We start from the raw sequence: 22,060 nt of genomic DNA, 5'->3' as shown, positions 1-22,060 counted from the left end.
GCATCGTGTATCCTGCCCGACCCTGGATTATCTACTTACCGTGAGTTTTTGCCTGTTCCCTGCCTGTACTTTTGCCGAGCCTTTTTGTGTTGACCTGGACCGTCTGACCGTGCCTTGAGGAATAAACCTTTTGTTGATTATAATATCGTCTCCGTGCTGTGCATGTGGGTCCGCCGTCTGCCCGAGTCCCTGACAGAACAATCTGGCCAAACTTGGACCCAGCCAGCACTTAGCCTCCGGTCAGGTCAGTGACTGTTTTTTCCTCTTGTTGTTTTTTACGGCAAATATAACTCTCCCGCGGAAGTATGGTTTCGGTTTCCTCCTCTCCGCCCCGTCGGATCGTCGTGCCTGCACCAACCGGCCCAGCTCCCTGGTTGTTTCCCTGGGAGGATTTCCTGCTCTCACGCGGCCCCCAGTCTCCAGTTCAGCCGCGCGCTGCTCAGTCTCCAGTTCAGCCGCGCGCTGCTCAGTCTCCAGTTCAGCCGCGCGCTGCTCAGTCTCCAGTTCAGCCGCGCGCTGCTCAGTCTCCAGTTCAGCCGCGCGCTGCTCAGTCTCCAGTTCAGCCGCGCGCTGCTCAGTCTCCAGTTCAGCCGCGCGCTGCTCAGTCTCCAGTTCAGCCGCGCGCTGCTCAGACTCCAGTTCAGCCGCGCGCTGCTCAGACTCCAGTTCAGCCGCGCGCTGCTCAGACTCCAGTTCGGCCGTGTGTTGCCCAGACCCCAGTTCAGCCGTGTGTTGCCCAGACCCCAGTTCAGTCGTGTTTTCCCCAGTCTCCAGCCCAAGCTCCAGACGCCGCGGTCCCGTTTCACCATGCGGGTCCCGATACAGAGGTCCGGTCCACACCGCTCCCAGCGCCTCAAACGACGGACAGTCGCAGCTGCTCCGGACGGCGACGGCGGCGGCGCGGTTCCAGGATTCCGGATCCCGCGGTCTCGGTCATGGGGACCGAGCCGTCTCCTTCTCCGACAGAGGAGTCCCTTGATTCTCTGACTGACTGTGTCCCTCAGATATCAGGCATCCCAGACAGCGTCGCCCGACGGGTCCACCTTCTCTGCTCTCCTCCAGTTGCGTTTCTCTTCGCCCACCTCATGAACACCGCCGATTCGGCAGCAGACCAGGGCGCGAGAGAACAACTGTTCAAGGAAGCAGCCGCTCTCGTCCTGAGGGAGCCTGTCCTGCGTGAGGCCCTGCAACTCCCGGGCCTGCAGCCAGCGGCCGCTTCATGCCCCACCTCTCAGTCAGTTCAACCTCGCCATGCTCATGCCCCGGTGCAGTCCTGTCGTCTCCAGGCCCCAGTCCAGTCGAGCCCAGTCCAGATCCCAGTTCAGCCCAGTCACGCTCAGTCCTTGTCCCAGTCAGAGGGCACCGTCCGTCTGACGACTGGTAGTCCAACCCAGTCAGGCCCGACGTCTTCCCCGTCGAGCTCGGCAGCTGTAAGCTGTCATGCCAGCTCCGGAGTTGACGCCGTTCCAGTCCCTGTCGGCCATGTTGAGGCCGTTCCAGTCCCTGTCGGCCATGTTGAGGCCGTTCCAGTCCCTGTCGGCCATGTTGAGGCCGTTCCAGTCCCTGTCGGCCATGTTGAGGCCGTTCCAGTCCCTGTCGGCCATGTTGAGGTCGTTCCAGTCCCTGTCGGCCATGTTGAGGTCGTTCCAGTCCCTGTCGGCCATGTTGAGGTCGTTCCAGTCCCTGTCGGCCATGTTGAGGTCGTTCCAGTCCCTGTCGGCCATGTTGAGGTCGTTCCAGTCCCTGTCGGCCAAGTTGAGGTCGTTCCAGTTCCTGTCCCTGTCGGCCCAGTTGAGGTCGTTCCAGTTCCTGTCTCTGTCGACCAAGTTGAGGTCGTTCCTGTCCCTGTCGGCCAAGTTGAGGTCGTTCCAGTTCCTGTCCCTGTCGGCCCAGTTGAGGTCGTTCCAGTTCCTGTCCCTGTCGGCCAAGTTGAGGGCGTTCCCGTAGGCCAAGTTGAGGGCGTTCCCGTGGGCCAAGTTGAGGGCGTTCCCGTGGGCCAAGTTGAGGGCGTTCCCGTGGGCCAAGTTGAGGGCGTTCCCGTAGGCCAAGTTGAGGGCGTTCCCGTAGGCCAAGTAGAGGTCACCCCTGTCTCTGATCCCGTTCCTGTCGGCCCTGTAGCGGTCGTTCCAGTCCCCGTTCCTGTCGGCCCTGTAGCGGTCGTTCCAGTCCCCGTCACCCTTGGAGCCGCAGCGCCCGCCGGCCCCCAGGAGGAGGTCGCGCTAGCCGCAGTTCCTGCGCACCTCCAGGAGGAGGTCGCGCCAGTCGCAGTTCCTGCGCACCTCCAGGAGGAGGCTGCGCCAGCCGCAGTTCCTGCGCACCTCCAGGAGGAGGCGGCGCCAGCCGCAGTTCCTGCGCACCTCCAGGAGGAGGCGGCGCCAGCCGCAGTTCCTGAGCACCTCCAGGAGGAGGCGGCGCCAGCCGCAGTTCCTGAGCACCTCCAGGAGGAGGTCGCGCCAGCCGCAGTTCCTGAGCACCTCCAGGAGGAGGTCGCGCCAGTCGCAGTTCCTGCGCACCTCCAGGAGGAGGTCGCGCTAGCCGCAGTTCCTGCGCACCTCCAGGAGGAGGTCGCGCCAGTTGCAGTTCCTGCGCACCTCCAGGAGGAGGTCGCGCCAGTTGCAGTTCCTGCGCACCTCCAGGAGGAGGTCGCGCCAGTTGCAGTTCCTGCGGACCTCCAGGAGGAGGTCGCGCCAGTTGCAGTTCCTGCGCACCTCCAGGAGGAGGTCGCGCCAGTTGCAGTTCCTGCGGACCTCCAGGAGGGGGTCGCGCCAGTTGCAGTTCCTGCGGACCTCCAGGAGGGGGTCGCGCCCGTCGCAGTCCCGGCGGACCTCCAGGAGGGGGTCGCGCCAGCCGCAGTCCCGGCGGACCTCCAGGAGGGGGTCGCGCCAGCCGCAGTCCCGGCGGACCTCCAGGAGGGGGTCGCGCCCGTCGCAGTCCCGGCGGACCTCCAGGAGGGGGTCGCGCCCGTCGCAGTCCCGGCGGACCTCCAGGAGGGGGTCGCGCCCGTCGCAGTCCCGGCGGACCTCCAGGAGGGGGTCGCGCCCGCCGCAGTCCCGGCGGACCTCCAGGAGGGGGTCGTTCCCGTCGTAGTTCCTGTCGACCCCCAGGAGGGGGTCGTTCCCGTCGCAGCTCCCGCCGCACCTGCATCGGTTCCTTGCGGTCCGGCGCTGACCGCATCTGCTTCGATTCCTGGTGGTCCGGCGCTGACCGCATCTGCTTCGGTTCCCGTCTCTCGTCGCGGTGGTCCAAGGAGGACGCCGCTGGCTCCTGCCTCTCGTCGCGGTCGTCCAAGGAGGACGCCGCTGGTCCCTGCCTCGTCCTTGTCTTGGCCGCCGGACTGGTGGCCTTGCCCTCGGCGCCTCCTGCTGCCCGGATGGCGCTGCCTCCTGCGGCGACGCCCGCCTCGACTCCTCAGCCCATCGGATCAGCGTCCGCCTGGAGGACGTTGCCGTTCGGGGTGGGTCCCGGGGACATCGGTCCAGCCCAAGGGCACTAAGAGTGCCACCCTGGCTCAGCGGCTGCTGGGCAGGGTCTCGCCACGCCATCACCCTCCGTGAGGGAATCCCTGAACTTCATGTTTTTCCTGGTCATGGACTTTTGTAGTGTTATGTGGACTCTTGTTTTGGCCCTCCTCCGGTCCTCCCTCCACCCACCCTGCTCATGTACCTTGAGGGGTAGGGATTCGGTCCCTCCACCTGGGACCTCCCTCCGCCCGCCCTGGTTTGGGGGGGGGGGGGCTTCCGTGGGCGCCGTGGACGGCGCCATAGGGGGGGGGGGTACTGTCATGATCTGTGTCTTTGTTTCTAGTTGTTCCCTGTTTCACGTCATGTCCTGCTTGTCATGTTTCACGCCATGTCCTGCGTAACACTACTTCCTGTTTTATTTTGATAGTCTCCTGGTTTCTGTTCCTGCTTTAGTTTTACTTCCGGGTTTTTGTCACAGCTGCTTCCTGCTCCACCTGATCGTTATCCTCACCTGCACTGAATCAGTTAATCACTCACCCGTGTATTTAGTCACCTCCTGTTCCCGTAGTCATTTGCCAGATTGTTGAGTTGAGAATGAGTTGAGCGTCCCTAGTTTCCTGTGTTCCCTGAGTGTTCGTGTTTCTCGTGTTTTGTTCCTGTTCGCATCGTGTATCCTGCCCGACCCTGGATTATCTACTTACCGTGAGTTTTTGCCTGTTCCCTGCCTGTACTTTTGCCGAGCCTTTTTGTGTTGACCTGGACCGTCTGACCGTGCCTTGAGGAATAAACCTTTTGTTGATTATAATATCGTCTCCGTGCTGTGCATGTGGGTCCGCCGTCTGCCCGAGTCCCTGACACAGAGTTCTCCTCATCGTCTCCCTGTACCGATTGCTCCTTTTGTCCCATGTCCTGCTCTACTGCCATCTTCTCTTTCATTTCCACTGTCATTGCATTCACTCCCCTCCTCCTTTTTCTATAAAGGGAATGTATCAGCTTGTGTTGTGTTGCATCAGGAAAGCGTGCAGCCATCTTTCTGAACTGGAACAAGTAGTGAGCCTTGCTGAAGGCATCAACATGACACAAAATGGCGCAGTAACTGGAGAGCTCAATTACAGTACAAGCCTAAGGGAAACTTTAACTACCGGTAGTTTGGGAATATGCAGTGTTCACCCCAATAACCTAAGAGCCACTAGTACCCTGCACAGAATAATTATAAAAAATAGTCACAATTATACGTTTATTCAGTGTGTCTTGCTTAAATCACGCATGCAAATGAAGGAATCTAAGCATGGGTGCTGCTTAGAGTTAAGGTCTGATCAGTTCTGGAACTGGTGGAAGTGTCTTTAACCTGGATGATTGATAATCTTCACAGACATCTTAAAAGGCAGCGTAAAAAAAGACTTCTGCTAGTTTACTCTAGTAAATGAGAGGGTGGAAATAATCTTTACAAATGTTGTGTTAGAAATGTTTACCGTTATCTTGATTTACTACTAATGAATGTCTCCTCTGTCCTCCCTGGTCTTCATTTATACCCTACAGTACCCTCCTCTCTGCCTCCGTCTAAACTTCTCTCCCTTACCTCACCCCTCCAAACGCCGTGCTCCCCCTTTGGCTAATTTCTTCGTTCAGTAGTTCAACATCATTAACGAGGAAGCGTCAATGACAATGTAATTAAAGGGGGAGGGTCATCAGAACCAAACCCGTCTCTATCGAGCAGAGGAATGGAGACAAAACATTAGTCTGAGGTCATCTATCTCCGGCAGGCACAAATCCACACACACGCACGCGCTCGTCTCAGACATCCCCATGTGGCAGCAATAAAAGTTGACGGGTGAGGAAAGACACACAGGAGAAACAATAGAACCTGGTCATGAGTGACACTTTAAGAGTCCTCTGAGGAATCAGCCGTGATTATATTACTGATTACTGAAGCTTACTGAGCATCTACCGTATACTGTATACAGTACACGTACATGGACCAGCATGTATAGATGAAAACACACCAACATACAAACATGCACACATCATGCACTTGTGCTGGCTCAGTCTAGTTCAGCCTGGACACGTCTCCCATTGATCACTGACCTGACACCTTCAGCTGAGATAAGTGGCAAGAGATGTGTGACGTGGTGAACTGGGCATCCAGAAAGAAGAGGGGAAGGAGGAGCACTGAGAGACGGATACGGCGATACGGAGGTAAAAGGGAAACGATGAGAGACGGATAACGATGTAGCGAAGCAGGGGACCAATGAATCTGGGGAGAGGTGAGAAACGAAGTGGCCGTGATAGCTGGAGCTTAGCCAGACAGGGTTGAGTGATGTAGAAAGCGAGAGGGGGGGGTCTGATTGCCTCGTGTGGCGGCGGCGCCATATGTGGGCCAGGCAGTAATTGTGCTGTGTATTGAACCGGTGCTGTCAGAGCAGCTATTAGCTCGTTGGAGTGACTGGAGTGGACAATGTGGAACACTACTGCAGGAAACGGGGCTGAGTGACATTTAGATACAGGGAGAGAGACTTAAAAGGACAAGTGCAGAGTTGGCTGCCTGATACAACCTGAAATACACCATGTGTCTAAATCCCCATATTATCAATCGCACCTGGAGCCTTTATGTGTCTCTATATGTGTCTTTGTATGTCTCTAAAAAGGCAACACCTACAGAATAGCTCTGAAAAGCTATATCCATGAAAAACCGAAGATGAAGTGACTAGACACGTCAAATTTAAATATTTGTCTTATAAGAAATATGATATATGTTCTTTGTTTACTTATTAGTGATCTCACACTGAGCTCTATGCCTCTGTAAAGGTGTCTGTTTCTCTTGACAGACAGACAAATGAACTGAGCTGTCTTACTATGCTGAAAGTGCAACACACAGATTACTATCATGTTCCAGCTGTATTTTTGCAATAACACCGTCACTAATTCTGTAACTTCTGTGTTTTATGAATTTCCAGATAAAGAAACAAAAAGTGTCCCCATCTATCTCAGCAGACAGCCCATTTTACACTCCTGTTGTGGAGATAAGTAGGCAGCTAATCACAAATCAAACATCGGGCAGGCTTTGAGCCTTCAGTGGAAAATCACACTTAATATGTGAGACTTAGAGAATCTCCAGAGGGGGGTTAAACAGTCCTCGTAATTGCTTGATAAAACTAATACAAAGCTCACCGAGAAGCAGCAGCTGATGTTTAAAGCTTCAAACAGCTTCAATCACCTGTTCCATCTTCGACCATGCACGACTGCATTGGCTCCATGCGTTTGTCCAAGCTTGCCGTCCATGTGTGTGCCCACACATGGAGGTGTGTGTGTGTGTGTGCGTGTGTGTGTGTGTGTGTGTGTGTGTGTGTGTGTGTGTGTGTGCGTGTGTGTGCGTGTGTGTGCGTGTGTGTGCGTGTGTGTGCGTGTGTGTGTGGTGTTACAGCAGTGGGGCTGTTACTCTCCCTAAGGGGGGCAGATAGAGAGATGAAAATCAAAGGACTGAGCCAGAGAGAAGCCGAGCTGCTCTCAACCCACTAACTATGAATTATGCATGTTGATCGATCGCACACAGGCAAACACAGAAAAAGTTCCCAAACCTGCCAGAAAAAGATAGATTCTACTTCACAAAATGAAATGACGGGGTAGTATCGGTGGGGGGGTATCACACAGAGCCCAGCAAAGGGAAGTTAAGATGCCTTTTAAAATAAAGAATCTAGCCTGTTAGCAATAGCCACATCTATAAGCTTATGTCATTTCAACAGTGTGTGACTAGTTAACAGTAAAGGTGGATATGAACTGTACATGTACAGTTCCTCACAGGTATTTTGATGCAAGGGAAATGAAATCCACTCAATTGTGGGAGCTGCCTACTGTAATTCCTGAGAGGGACCATTCAGACAGGCTCTATATATAACTCTTTAGTGAGGATACTCAGTCTACTCACTAAAAAAACATTTACAAAACTGGTTCAATGTAAACAACATATAATATACACTAAGGAAAACAACAACTACCTGTTCTATAGTTATCAGCATGATCCAATTACCTGACAGTTTCCTTAAATAACAAGGATACTCCCTGGTGTGGATGATGCGCTCCGTTCTGTACCCCAGGGAGCTCATGTCTCTTTTGGAACAACTTTAGGAACCTGGAAACAACACTAACACAGCAGCACTAATTAATTCCTGGAAAATTATATTAAGGATGCCACAAATTAGCAGCTTGTTGCATTTTCTTTTACTGCCTGAATCTAAAACTGAATCCGGATGCGACGGAAGAATCTGTACGTATAAAATGAATTCGCTGGTGGTGCTTTGTCATCAGGGGCTCCTGTTTGCGGTTTCACGGCAACTCTGGCTCTTTAATTTTATTTGTAAACTTGTATACATGTAGGTCTGAATATGTTTTCACACCCTTGTGTCCAAACCCCAGGAAGAAAGATGCTGGAGCCCAGCGATAGGAGGTCAAGGCAGAGCAGGACAGACTCAGAATAAAATTAAATAAAGAGGCTGCCTTCACTGCTGCTCCACTGTGTGGGTTTACAAAGAAAATAATAGGCATGACTGCTGCCAGTGTGTTTCTCTCACATAGCTATAGGTACAACAAGACCTTGACATGTCCCAACACATATTTTACTTATGCACTTCATAAATAATAGCAGCAACTCCAGAAACACATCCATAGCGATACTGTACAAGTACCAACTTCTTGTACTACATCATTTAAGGCACAAACCTCTCCAGGACAAACAAGCCTCTAATTTAACACAGAGGCAATCACTGACTTGCAATATCATAGCTTTGACCTTGTTAACTCTCCTGTAGCAAATGTTGTACATTAGTAAATGCTCCCAGAGCTATTAGCAAAGCTGCAGACTCCGGCCTTGCAATGCACCTTATAATTATGAGACACACCATTACTATTGCTCAGGTACATTAAAGTCCAGCCTCTCAATATTTTACTGCTACAATAGCCAACCATTACTAGTGATGTTCCAGTCCACACACACTATTACTATTACTACTATTTCTATACCCACTCTACTAATATACTGTACTGTGGGTGAGAATCCTTAGTTCACTTCAGTGCCCAGCTTTCGACTGTAATGTCAGCTGTTCAGTAAGTTCTATGAATAGAAAAACAAATAGGAGTGCAAAACTATCAATGGTTCAACAGTACAGATACATAGATGCTATATAACACATACAGTATATATTCTTTTATTCACTTTTCACCAGTGACCACATCTCCTGGCCTTGTTTATGCAGCACTTCCCACGTGTGGTCACTTTTGAGACACACACCTCTAGTTCACAGTTAACAAAGTACAGAGTCGTCACTGCACCTTTATCACATCCTCCAGGGCCACACAGTAAAAGTACAGCCCCTTTGTCTGAAATAGCCTCAAGGTAATGGCTGCCTCAAGGGAAACATGAAACCACCATTATGCGGCTATTGAGGAGACAAGGTAATAGGACGACCATTAATGTTTGAAGAGCGCTGCCCATAACGGCGAGCGAGGAATGGGCTGCTAGTTAAGATGTGGGAGAAGCCGAGTGACAAAGGGAAGGAACGTAGGACACGCATGCAGCGATGTGGTGCTTATGCTTAGTATATGCTTAGTTGGTCAGTAGTTTGGAAAGGGCGGTAAAGATGAGAATACCTAGAGAAAAGCCCTGCATGCGCCTCGTGAGGGGAACAGACAGACTGCTCCTGTCAGTGCCGCCTCCACTGCCACTGAGTGACATTGCGAAGGTTGGGAGCTTTGATGCAGAGCTGGGAGAGGAGGCGAAACAGATAATGTTTAATGAGAGGGAAGAGGAAAACAGGCGGCCCCCCCAGGCAGCTGAGCAGAGAGCACCGCGCAATCACTCATACGCGTCCGCGTTTGTATAAACAAACTGCAACTTTACAGTTCGATTATAACTTCCACCCGAGTCACGGGAGCTTCGAATGCGAAGCAGGCGACGGCATCGACGCTGAGGACTGTTTTACACCTAGAAGCAGCATCATGCAGCAGGTAGCATCATAACTGAGCCTGCTGCCATTCTGGTTTGGTTATATGATATTCTCTGTTCCAATCAACACGGTCATTCATGCAATTTAAGGCCAATAGTGAGGTTAGAACAGGCTCATGCTGGAAACACAGCGTTTTCCAGAAACTCTTTATTTCCACTGGGAGGAGTTGGTTTTGCAATACAATACAACATCTGCTGTTTGTTTTTTGGTGACTGATGCATTGCTGCATTAATGAATCAGGACTATGCCATGGATCTGAGTTTAGCGAATGGATGAGCGTAACTCTCTCATCACGCATCTCAAAGAGCTAATGTAGTGTTATTGTGTATTTAATCTTCATTGTGAAACTCAGTCTGAGCTAAATTGGTGCTCAAAGGAAGCGCATTCACCCCAGGGACACTTTTGTAAAATGGGTCAAATTACTGAGAGGCAACATTCTGCCATTCGGACAATAAATCAGCTGTACAGCCACTTCATGACTACACTGCATGTACTGCTTTACTCATACTTACTACTTATATAAATAAAGTGTTTCAGAAATTGTATAATAAAGGCTGACTCTTCCTCTGCACGTGTTCCTGTGTGCCAGTTAAAACATACATGCTCTTAAAGAACAAATGTCCGTCAAGATAAAAATGTGACCAGCACTGTCATGGGTCGAGACCAGGTCAGATTAATCAGTAATTAATTATTAGCTCCACGCTTTATGATGCAGTAATGCGGCATGCATTTGGGTCAGAAGGATTTGCAAGTCAAGATAAACAAAAGCACTTTCCACCCCAGAGAGTTGCAAACTCCAACCGACGTCAATGCAAATAATTAATCCTAATTTTAGTCGTTCTTATCACAGTCCCCTTGTACGCATGTTATTTTAGGTTCTCTGTAGTTCCTGAACATCTGCTGAAAACAAGGGGCGTTTATTGGGCCTTGTGAAAAGTAAAATGTTTTGTTTTGTTTTTACTGAATATTTTCAGATGACATTTTTTTTGCATGGATCCCAAACACACAGACAGAAACATACTGAGGATACTGTATAAAATTGCATGATGATGAGGTCGTCTGCTATTAGCAGTGTCATGATCCTGCAGTCCTATATTGCAGACTAAACCATTTCTTTAATGCACCCTTCTACCTCCTAGTGCTGCCTCTCCACTGTCTGCCTTATTCTATTCAAGGTGACCTTGGGTTTAACTTGGATAAATCTGAAATATTCTTCTAAAATGTAACAATTTAAATGTAATGATTTAGTTCAGAACATTTCTTGAAAGAAATGTGTGGCTTATCATTCTTTACAAGAATGTGATAGAGTAGAACTTCATAGATATTAAAGTTAAGGGTGGCATTTTGGTGTTTGTGAACACTCCTAAATTGGGAAAGAGTCACGTTCCAAGTCACGACCTGAGAAAGTGCGGTACCTCATGCCTTTGGTTGAGCGGTTCTGGATGTTCCGCAGCAGCTGCGGGAGTCCTAGCATGGCCTCGAAACACAAGGCCAGGGAGCCCAGCATCTCCACAAACACAGCAGAGTCCAGAAACAGCAGCGTGACCACTGCACACAGCACGGTGAAGCCGAAGCAGAAGAGCAGGTAGTCCTCGAATACAGTCCATTTCCAAAAGTACTGGAGATCCAAGTCTGGAGAAGGGAGGCAATAAGAAAACATGTCACGACAGCAGATATATCAGAGAACTATACAGATTCTTCCTTGATGACATCACACTGCAGGAAAATTTGGACCACAGCCAATTCTTTTTCCCTCTCATCACTGCGTCATTGTGTTAGGGCCTCCCATGGAGCTGGTCCCTGCTGAGTTACAGTACCCACATCCCCCATTCAGAGCGAGGGGTCGCTTCACTTACAGAAGAGCATGTGTGGCTGTGGTGCAGTGGGGTGAAAGGAGGACCAATGCAGAGGGAGACTGAAAACACAGAGGCTGATATTGCAGGAAAACAAGCGAGGAGGAATGAGAGCGTGGCCATGAAAAGTCTGCATAGACAGCACTAAATCAATACCGTGCACAGGCATGTTAACTGAACAAAGTCAAACCAGATCCTCAAAAGCCCTTATGTTTCTTTTACTTCAGAATCACCTTTGGTGCAGCCAGAACCAATATTTAGAAGGTTTATTACCTTTGGTTTCAAGCAGTTGTTTCACTGACACCATCCTGTTTGTCATTCAAGACGTTCACAATCCAACAATTCCATCATTGAAGAGCAGCACTTTACGGGGTCCAAAGCCTAAAGGACTCCTACCCGACTCACGAGTGAGGACAAAATCAGTGTGTGAAGCCAAGATAAAAGTGTAGAATTATTTAGTCACAGTGGTCAAAAATAATTCCAGTCCTTTAAGTCTCAGCAGAACTGATTTAACGGGGTAGAGGGAGCTTGAGCTGCCAGGAAAGCCTGCAAAGAGAAACATTACAGTAGGTCGACTACATCAACAATCCCGTCACCATTAGCCACGGCCTCCACGGTCTATGAAGATGACTGACGAGCTCCCATTAGCTGTGCAAACCAGCTCACGCCAGCTAAACGGACTGGGTCAGTGCTGACGCAGCAGTCAGCGGAGCCCCTCGCTGTGTCCTGACACACTTTGGTGTTTCTGCTCCTCAGATCTTTGCCAATGAGACCGAGAGATCCACCGTCCACATGACCGAGCTGAATACAAATGTTAAGTGTGTCTCTAGCTGGGTTTTATTAGTGTGAAACTGCTGTTTGTTGTCGGGAAGCGGTTTCAGATCAGCTGCAGGGTCCAGGTATCTATCAGTTATCGGCCTAAAACCAGGTGAAGCAATTAAAATGTAGAAATGCTCCTTTGCACCCCCTTAAACAAACAAACACAATAATTTAAAAACCTATTTATTGCTGTGTCTTTAATTGCATACATTTGCATAATGACAAACTGGAATAAGCATTTCCATAAAAATACTGTAGTTTTCATTTTTAATGTTAATAAATATCCTTTACTAAAGTTCTGTTTATGTATCTATTATTTTCAAGGTCAACAATATTCTAATAAGCTATTGTGCACAATTGTACCGACACATGAAGTCAAGTGACTATATGGACACAAGTGCTGCCTACTCCTTGTTCATTGTGGTATAATTTAGCTTTTCTGACTCACTAGAATTAAAATTTTTTATTTTCTCCCTCTATTCTAACCAGCTGGTTATCCAACTGTATCAGCAAACACAATGCAAACGTTGTCGCACCAAATATCCTGTAACACGCCAGCCTGAAAACCGGGATGTGTCCCATCGCACTCCGGTGAGCTGCATCTGCCGCAGCGTCGCGGGACAGACAGGAGTGAGACATCTTGCGAGACGCCACACGGCGAATGCAGCAGCGCGTTTGTCGCCGACATGATTAATGGCTTTATTACCGCCGCAAAAGGGAGACGTCGCCCACAGCTGACGAACAGACACGTCGGGTGGGAGAGAGGACAGGCCGGGCTCCCTTGCGCACATATGACATGAGAAATGCTGTGGGAGAGTGACTTATGTCTGTCCTCGCAGTGGACGACGGTGACGGAACCCGAGGAGCGACACAACTGGCACGTCAGCTCGTATTCACACGTCTGGTGCCTCTTTACCACAACGATACAGTGGAGCGGCTCGGAGGCCTTACTGTACCTTTATCAGCAGCATGAAACCCCTTTCATTAGCTTTTTAAGCGGAGCCGCGGCAGCGAAGAATAAACGTGCTGACAACAGCAACAAGCAGAGAAGCAGCGTTTCAAGCCTGCTGTCGGCTCCCCAGCGTTTACAGCCTCCCACCGAGCCGCTCGCGTTCACCCGTTCGGTTTTTAATTCAGGCTTCGTCTGCAGCGCATTCACATCCACGTTCCAACACCAACAGCACGTCATGCCTTTCACAAAGCAACCCAGTCTATTCCGCAGCATAAGCGACAGAGGAGAGCGCCTTCATGTCTCACTAAAAGCAGCCTCCTATGTTGATCTGCATCATTCAATTGCCTGAAAGACAGGAACTAGCTGATGCATCGTTGATGAAGTCCTCTCTAGTGGTCCTCTCTCTCTCAGCGTGCCTTTCCCTGACCACTTCTCACCTATCGCAGGTTCAGTCCCTTCTCCACTCCGCGACTAAAAAAAAAGTGTCCTCACCTCACTTCACACACACCCCCCCCCCCCCCACCCCCCCCCCACACACACAACACCACCTCCTTTTGTGGCTGCTTTCCTGTCACCTCAGGACAAGACAGGTGGCCTGGCCTTTTCCAAACAGCATCATGGTGTCTGGTATGCATCGAGGCCAGGGCTGCACTTCAAAGGCCCCCAGAGACTGCGGAGAGCTGGGAGGCAGAGAGGCGCTCCCTTCCTTCACACTGACTCTTTGTTTACACAAAGCCCATTCCAGATCAAACAATTCAATTACAAAAACGGCGAGGAGGTAGCCCCGAGCATGTCGATACCTGTGTATGAAGTGACTGTGGGATGATTTGAGCTTCTCAAGCAGGATAAGTCAATCAATTTGTGTGTGTGTGTGTCACGGCTCAGGTTTAAGCCTGGAGGCGTGAGTCTGAGCAGATGCAGCAGCGTGGACGCCTTGTTTCTGTGCTGGGGGAGACCATGCGGGACTGCACAGAAGCAGCAGAGAACCTGATTACAAATGGACAGAGGGATTGAGCGACGGAGAGTCAGAAAGACAGAGGAGAGAGTGGCTTTGAGTCAGTCGAGTAGATACACGGAGGCCGAACTCACCCGCGTTTCCCAGCAGGCCGAGCAGAGTATGAAAGTAGAGGAGGCAGAGACGAGGATCGACACTGACAGCTATAGAGCTTTGAGATGTGCTGACTCAGCGCCGACTGCGTGTGTGAACTAATCAGCTCTGTGGAGCCTGCTTGTTGTGCTAAAGCAGCTGTTTGACATGTCTTGTAGACTGTCTGTTCTTTGCACGGCTCTAACCAAAGGGTAGGCGTGGCACCTCTAGGGGCGGATGGGATTCTTTTACTATCGTAAAGTCTGTTCGGCGTAACATAAATTCAGTTTTTGGTTCGAACTGACGATGCAAGTGAGCGGCATTCTTGCCAAGGCCACTACTTCCAGTACAGATAGTAGGCATTAATAGGGACTCTACAGGTGCTCTGCGGTCGTTTTGATGGACAGAAAGTCACTCAACCAAAGAAAAAAAAGGGCTGTTTCTGCAGCACAACCTCACTCGGTTCATGAACAGAACAGGCCTGAACGAAGACACATCAAAGTGTCCAATGCTTTCTGTGTCAGCTGTTCTGTTTATATGCAGTTGAAATCTTTTTAGATGAGCGAAATGTTTCTTTCAGCCTGGTCAGAGTCAGTACTACTAAGGGTTTTTAATGATATCCTCATAGCAACTGATGCTGGTGATGCTATGGTCCTTGTTTTACTAGATGTGACTGGTCCTTTTGACACTGTGAACCATAGTATTTTATTATCTGGGCTGCAGCGTCTGGTGGGCATCCATACAGCCCTGGAGTGGATTAGGTCCTATTTAGCTGACAGAACTATAAGTGTGAACCGTGCTGGTTCTGATTCTTCTTCCCCAGGGGTCAGTCTTAGGGCCTCACCTTTTTCCCCTTTATCTACTTCCCCTGGGCTCTATTCTGAGGAAGCATGGCATTTCATTACATTGTTATGCTGCCGACAGTCAAATCTATACACCACTGAAGAAAAGTGATGCTTTTTGTATTAAATTACTTCTGTCATGCCTTGATGACATTAAGGATTGGATAGACCCTTAGTTTTTTTTAAGTCTTTTAAAGTAAAGGCCCTTTGGCTCAGTTCGAGAAGCAGACAGTCTCAAACCTGGGTTTTAAAATGGACGGTGATTTTAAATTGTCTGGCTAAAGTAAGGACTTTCGTTATACTGCAGCACTTTGAAACAGTGATCCATGCCTTTATTACATCTCCGGATGGATTACTGTAATGCCCTGTGTTTTGGAACCAGAAACCAGTCCTCCCTTGCACATCTCCAACTGGTCCAAAATGCTGCTGCTCATTTTATGGTTGGAACACGAAAAGGTGAGCACCTAACTCCCATTTTGGCGTCTCTCCACTGGCTGCCTGTGCATTTGAGTTCATTTTAAAATGCTTTCATTTGTTTGAATCATTAAACGGTCTTGCCCCATCCTATCTTGCTGAGCTGCGTATCCCGTGCGCGCCCTCCGGTCTCTCTGACCAGCTTCTCCTGACAGTACTAGGACCAGTACCAGTACCAGAGGACAGAGCTTTTGCCATTGCGGCGCCATTTTTATTCTCTGGCTTTTGGACTCTGCACGAGTTTCTGGTTCTGTTTTGCACCACTGTTTTATTCTTTCGTATTTATTGTTGTTTTTTATTTATTGAGTTACGTATTGTTTTAATTGCTTGTTTTCAATATTGTCTCACTATGTACAGCACTTTGGTCAGCCTTCCCTGTGGGTTTACTCTCTTGAACTAGTTCATTTTTAACAGGGGAACATCATAAGAACCGCTGCCATCTCTCCGTTAATTTATTAATAAAAATACAAGCTCTACACTGCTATTACTACACTTTGGAGACTTTGGAAAGCTGACACCAGGACCGTGTGGAGAACAAGCAGCTTAGGTTCAACCATAAGTTAACAAGGCTGGTGACATGAATTATTATTTCCACTGAAACACACTGTGTAGCTTAAAACAGTTCATTTACATATCATTATCCTAGGATTTCAGTAACTGAACTCAGTGGGCAGCTTCTGTACGTCTCCAGTCGTACAGTACAAGGATGGGTCCGTTAATGGGTTCGTCCGATGCCATGAAACATGAGCATGAACATGAATACAGATGCAACGACCAGTAAAGATGAAGGTGAACACACAGGAACGCCAGGGTTCAACGCCTGGGCGTCCTTCCAGGGATACATCCTCTATGTTTAGTCTGTGTTTTCAGCTTATTTGTTTAATCCAATTTTTGCATTTGTTGCTTCACTGCACAATTGGTTCTAAGTGCATCCTCTATCTTCGCAGTAAATTAACAACACGTAAATGAAGTTGTAACTGAGTGCCACTGTCTCTGCACTTCCAGCTCTCTTTAGTCACATCTGCCAAAACGAAAAAAACAGAAGCCCGTCTGCATCCTCTAATGCTTATCTATTCGCAGGGACAACGGGCACACACATTTGCATAATATTTTGTGTATTACAAAAGTAAGTCATGCAGAAAGTATATTCAGAAGCCAACAGTTCGCAGTTGTTCGCTTGAATACCTAATGGGGAGGCTTTGTGTGCATTTTAATAGAGGTTTGCTACTCGCAGCTGTACAGCTGCCCAATGCCGAACGGCTGAGGGGAAAAATTAATGATGATGCGATGACAGCACAATTACTGGCTAGATTCATGAGATCCATATCAACTACTCGCCAAAAGATAAATATACCTCTTCTATAATTATTTGCTCGTTTTTTTATTTTTGCTAATTACTGTATGTGCCGTGATCCTGACTCACCAATCACTTGCACCTAAAGCAGAGAATGGATTTGAATGATTTCAGCAGAAAAAACGTTGTTCGTTGTTCAGTGCTAATACATTCACCAATTACCAAAACAAATGTATCCTGTAAATAAATACAATCACTGCTTAGAGGTGGATTCATGTGATGCGCTGCAGAAATCAGCACTTCATCAGCCACAGTCAGTGAATTAGACTGACACAACTGCCCTTTTATTAGTCAGTCTGCTTTTTAATCACCTACTGTACTACAAAACAAACTATAACAATAGAGTTAAATTAAAAAATACCAATAATAACAGTTGTTAAACAGCTTTAAACACACAACAGCGTGATTATAATGGCAACTTGCAACATTTTCGGTAAACAATGATTAAAGTGAATATTCAATACCTACCTATGGATACATGACCCTATATATATATATAAAAACTAAACTCCCTTCTCACCCCACGCGGGTGGTCTCATCCACTTTCCAAGCTCGGGTCCTCTACCAGAGGCCAGGAAGCTTGAGGGTTCTGCGCAGTATCCTTGCTGTTCCTAGGACTGCACTTTTCTGGACTGAGATGTCGGATGTTATTCCAGGGATCTGTTGTAGCCATTCCTCCAATTTGGGGGTCACTGCCCCCAGTGCTCCAATCACCACAGGCACCACTGTGGCCTTCACCTTCCAAGCCTTCTCCAGTTCTTCTCTGAGCCCTTGGTATTTCTCTAGTTTCTCATGTTCCTTTTTCCTGATGTTGCCATCGCTTGGTATTGCCACATCCACAACTACGGCTTTCCTCTGTTCTTTGTCCACCACCACAATGTCTGGTTGGTTCGCCATTACCATTCTGTCTGTCTGTATCTGGAAGTCCCACAGGATCTTGGCTCGCTCGTTCTCTACCACCTTGGGAGGTGTTTCCCACTTTGACCGTAGGGTTTCCAGTCCATACTCTGCACAGATGTTCCTGTATACTATGCCAGCCACTTGGTTATGGCGTTCCATGTATGCTTTCCCTGCCAGCATCTTACACCCTGCAGTTATGTGCTGGACCGTCTCAGGGGCCTCTTTGCACAGTCTACACCTTGGGTCTTGTCTGGTGTGGTAGATCTGGGCCTCTATGGCTCTGGTGCTCAGGGCCTGCTCCTGTGCGGCCAGGATGAGTGCCTCTGTGCTGTCCTTCAGCCCAGCCCTTTCAAGCCATTGGTAGGATTTGTTGAGATCAGCCACTTCAGTTATGTTCCGGTGGTACATCCCGTGTAAGGGCTTGTCCTCCCATGATGGTCCCTCTTCCAGCATCTCATCCTCTGTTCTCCACTGCCTGAGACATTCACTTCGCATGTCATCTGTCGGGGCCTTCTCCTTGATGTACTTATGGATCTTGGATGTTTCATCCTGGATAGTGGCTCTCACGCTCACTAGTCCTCGGCCTCCTTCCTTGCGGCTAGCGTACAGTCTCAGGGTGCTGGATTTGGGGTGGAACCCTCCATGCATGGTGAGGAGCTTTCGTGTCTTAACATCTGTGGTCTGTATCTCTTCCTTTGGCCACCTTATTATTCCCGCAGGGTATCTGATCACTGGCAGGGCGTAGCTGTTTATTGCCTGGGATTTGTTCTTGCCATTGAGCTGGCTTCTTAGGACTTGCCTTACTCGTTGGAGGTATTTGGCTGTTGCCGCATTCCTTGTTGCCTGTTCAAGGTTGCTGTTTGCCTGTGGTATTCAAAGGTACTTGTAACTGTCCTCAATGTCTGCTATTGTTACTTCTGGGAGTGAGACCCCTTCTGTGTGAATTACCTTGCCTCTCTTTGTCACCATCCTCCCACATTTCTCGAGCCCGAATGACATCCCGATGTCCGAGCTGTAGATCCTGGTAGTGTGGATCAGTGAGTCGATGTCTCGCTCACTCTTGGCGTACAGCTTGATGTCATCCATGTAGAGGAGGTGACTTATGGTGGCCCCGTTCCGGAGTCGGTATCCATAGCCAGTCTTGTTTATTATTTGGCTGAGGGGGTTCAGACCTATGCAGAACAGCAGTGGGGACAGTGCATCTCCTTGGTATATGCCACATTTGATGGATACTTGGGCAAGTGGCTTCCCATTGGCTTCAAGGGTGGTTTTCCACAACCTCATCGAGTTTGCAATGAAGGCCCTTAGAGTTCTGTTGATGTTGTACAGCTCCAAGCATTCAGTGATCCATGTGTGTGGCATTGAGTCATAGGCTTTCTTGTAGTCGATCCAGGCTGTGCACAGGTTGGTGTGTCACATTCTGCGACACACCATATATACCATATATATATATATATATATATATATATATATATATATATAAATAGCTTAAACACTGATTCTGAGTTGACTCCAAAGACCTTAACCAGGACTAAACAGAGTTTTCTAAGTTTTCTAAGCCTATTATTTTTCGTCCCACCAGCAGGAGCTGTTTAATTAAATTTAATGAATCCTATTTCTAATATGATTATCTTCATAATCTATAATGCATGTACAAGCACTGACAAATGAGTGGGTTAAGCCTAAACTTAGTGGCTATGTACTGTAAGAACACATTTTATGGGTCTGTAGCCAATAATGTTTACCTCAGTGTCCCCTCTGACAGTGGCAGCTTTGACCTCGCTACTGATCCGTGACCATGAATCTTGTGTTTTTCCACCACTGATTGCTTCCTAACTGGGTGTTTGTGTTCCTTCTTTAGCCTCTTGACCCAGATGAGGCTTAAACTAATAAGCTCTGTTGGCATTCACACTCCGCAACAACAATTCTGTGACCGCTTGGCTTTCGTTATCTAATAACGGCTCCCACATTCGCAGGCATTTCGTAAAACAGCAGCAGCAGGGCCGGGCCCGAACTACCTTCACATTCTACAGTACACGCGGCACCGATGAGCCACTTGTGCGTGTGTATTGCGTGATGGTGCGACAGACGGGGGACGAACAGTATTGTGTAAGTGAACATGTGACGGCGCCGTGGCAGGAAGACGGATGGCCCGCCCTCATGCTTGATTGTGTGAATCCTGACAGAACCCCATATATTAGTCGGTACAGTCGGAACATGACGCCTCCACACTCCAACAACGTTTGTTTCAGCTTCAGGTCCACTAACTATTCTGGCACACTGTCATATCCATCACCATAGTCCAGCCTGCCTTTTAACATTCATATACGCTCCAGCGCCTCTGTCCACTTCCGTCACTAAAAGTCACCAGCCAGCACCTGCAGCTCAGAGATAAATGAGAGGGGGCTCCAACCTCATCTATCCATGGTATTGTAATAAATTAAAAAAAAATCTCAGTATATAGACAGATGAGCTTCCTTCTCCTGCTATCCTCCTAATACCCCCCCCCCCCACACACACACACACACACACTCTACTATTGGTTCCATTAAGCAGAGTAAACTGGAGATAAAGAGGCCCTGCATGGGCATCGTCCTTTAGTTGTCCTGATAGCGCCTTCATGAGCCTCTATCTTTCCTGGCACACAGAATTTTTAAATACTTTTGGTTTGTCCTCAAGAAATGTCAGTTTTCTCTCTCTTTGAAGTTCAGCGCTCGCTTGGAATGCGTTGTCTCAAGCAGAATCACAACGTGATGATTTACTGAGAAGTGCTGCCTCTCCAGTCCATGTCTTTCAGAGGGTTCCTAAACAATATGTTTTCTTATCAGGGGGTTTGGCTGATCCTAAATTATGATTTCCACCAGCCACATAACCGTTTGTATCGGCCAAGTGCCTGTAAATATCCTGTTTTTCAGAGCAGCTCATGCTGTGACACTGCACAGCACTCAAGGGCTGCGAATGTTAGTGTGATAGAAGATAAACAGACGCCCAGAGCCGACAGTGAGCTGACAGGAAGCAGGACTGTCTGTGTTTCAGACTGCTCTTGTGCCTGTAATTGCAACTGCTTACTGTACGATACAGTTGCCGAGCATATTGTATAAGCACCGACAGGCTTCGTACTGTTGTGGCTGTACTTCAGCAAACTGGATAGGAACCGAAATGAGAGCGGAGCTGGCAGCTTTAAAAGTGTTCAATGGTTGCATCCCCATCTGTTGCTGTACAGTCCTGTACTTTGAAAACAGGTTTGGCTGCGTGACAATAGGTTTTTATGCCCTTAACCATAAAAAATTTTATCCATGCCTCCTTCTAATGTCCACTTCATAAGCAAGCCATATATTAGCTTATTACTTTCTGTGGCGACTGTGATTTATTCAGACATAAAAGAGTCAAGAGTGCTGGTGTAGTGACCCATGGAGCTGGGTTTCTCATAGATGCTATCTGCATGAAGACGGTGAGGCCAGAATGCTGGGCTGCGGTGACCTTGGAGCATGGAATTAAGGAAGTGAAGCATTGCTCAAGCACTTCATCTTTCCTTACAAGCGCTAACAGAGCATGAGGAAGATCGAATTAGCACCACTTTCACTCTCTTAATTCACTTCCTCACAACACATGTCAGTGAAGTGGGGTAAATGCCAACGCGTCACACACAGTGTGATTCTCTGTGTCTGTGTGTTTAACACACGGTCAGATTCTAAGCAGCTGCGTGTGAAGGTGATCTACTCTGATAACAATCAGCTGCTGACCAAATGGAAGAATTGGGAGGTTCAGATAAGGACACGGCAACATGGGGGACCCAAACTACTAATTAGGGTCTACTAGGCCGTAAACAATACCAATAGGGGGGCTTGCAATTGAGATAAGCAGGTGTAAATCAAAGATAGGTCAGGTGGGAAAACAAAGTCGATGGGAGCTGTGCAGCTCTTATTAGCTGGACAATTACACTAAATACGTCAAAAGCTTTTTCGATCAAACAATGTGACCTTCACCATAGAACTAGTCTGTGATGTGGCATGTCCTTGACTAAAAGGAGACATTTTCTGTGTGGCTTCAATAGTGTCAATAAATACGCTGACATTCATTTACAACTGAATGCCCAACTGAATAGACTCTCATGCAGCTTGATTGCAGTTTATTAGAAGCATTATAAGGCAATTCATGCCCTGGGCTTCTGTAAATAACATTACGTAACTATTGGGCACATTAGGACACATGCTGACATTTCTTAATGTTACGAATACAACACGCTCTCGGGTACATAATTTGTAGTCTTCATAAATTTCCCTTCGGCCACATCACTTAGATCCCTGAACCGTCCCACAGTA

The 22,060-nt window shown here is 48.4% G+C and overlaps 1 protein-coding gene across 1 annotated transcript in view; it reads right to left on the bottom strand.

Annotated features, from left to right (window-relative positions):
- si:dkey-246g23.2 (solute carrier family 66 member 2) overlaps nucleotides 1–22,060 on the bottom strand; it is a 41,581-nt gene that overhangs the window by 5,582 nt on the left and 13,939 nt on the right. The window contains exon 4 of the mRNA XM_029154429.3: nucleotides 10,873–11,089. Coding sequence (XP_029010262.1) covers nucleotides 10,873–11,089 — 217 coding nt within the window. The remainder of the gene's footprint in view (nucleotides 1–10,872; nucleotides 11,090–22,060) is intronic.

Source organism: Betta splendens, chromosome 6 (assembly GCF_900634795.4).
Source record: "Betta splendens chromosome 6, fBetSpl5.4, whole genome shotgun sequence".
NCBI classification, from domain to species: Eukaryota; Metazoa; Chordata; class Actinopteri; order Anabantiformes; family Osphronemidae; genus Betta; species Betta splendens.
The sequence above is the reverse complement of the archived record's forward strand: the minus strand, read 5'-3'. Positions and strand labels throughout refer to the sequence as shown.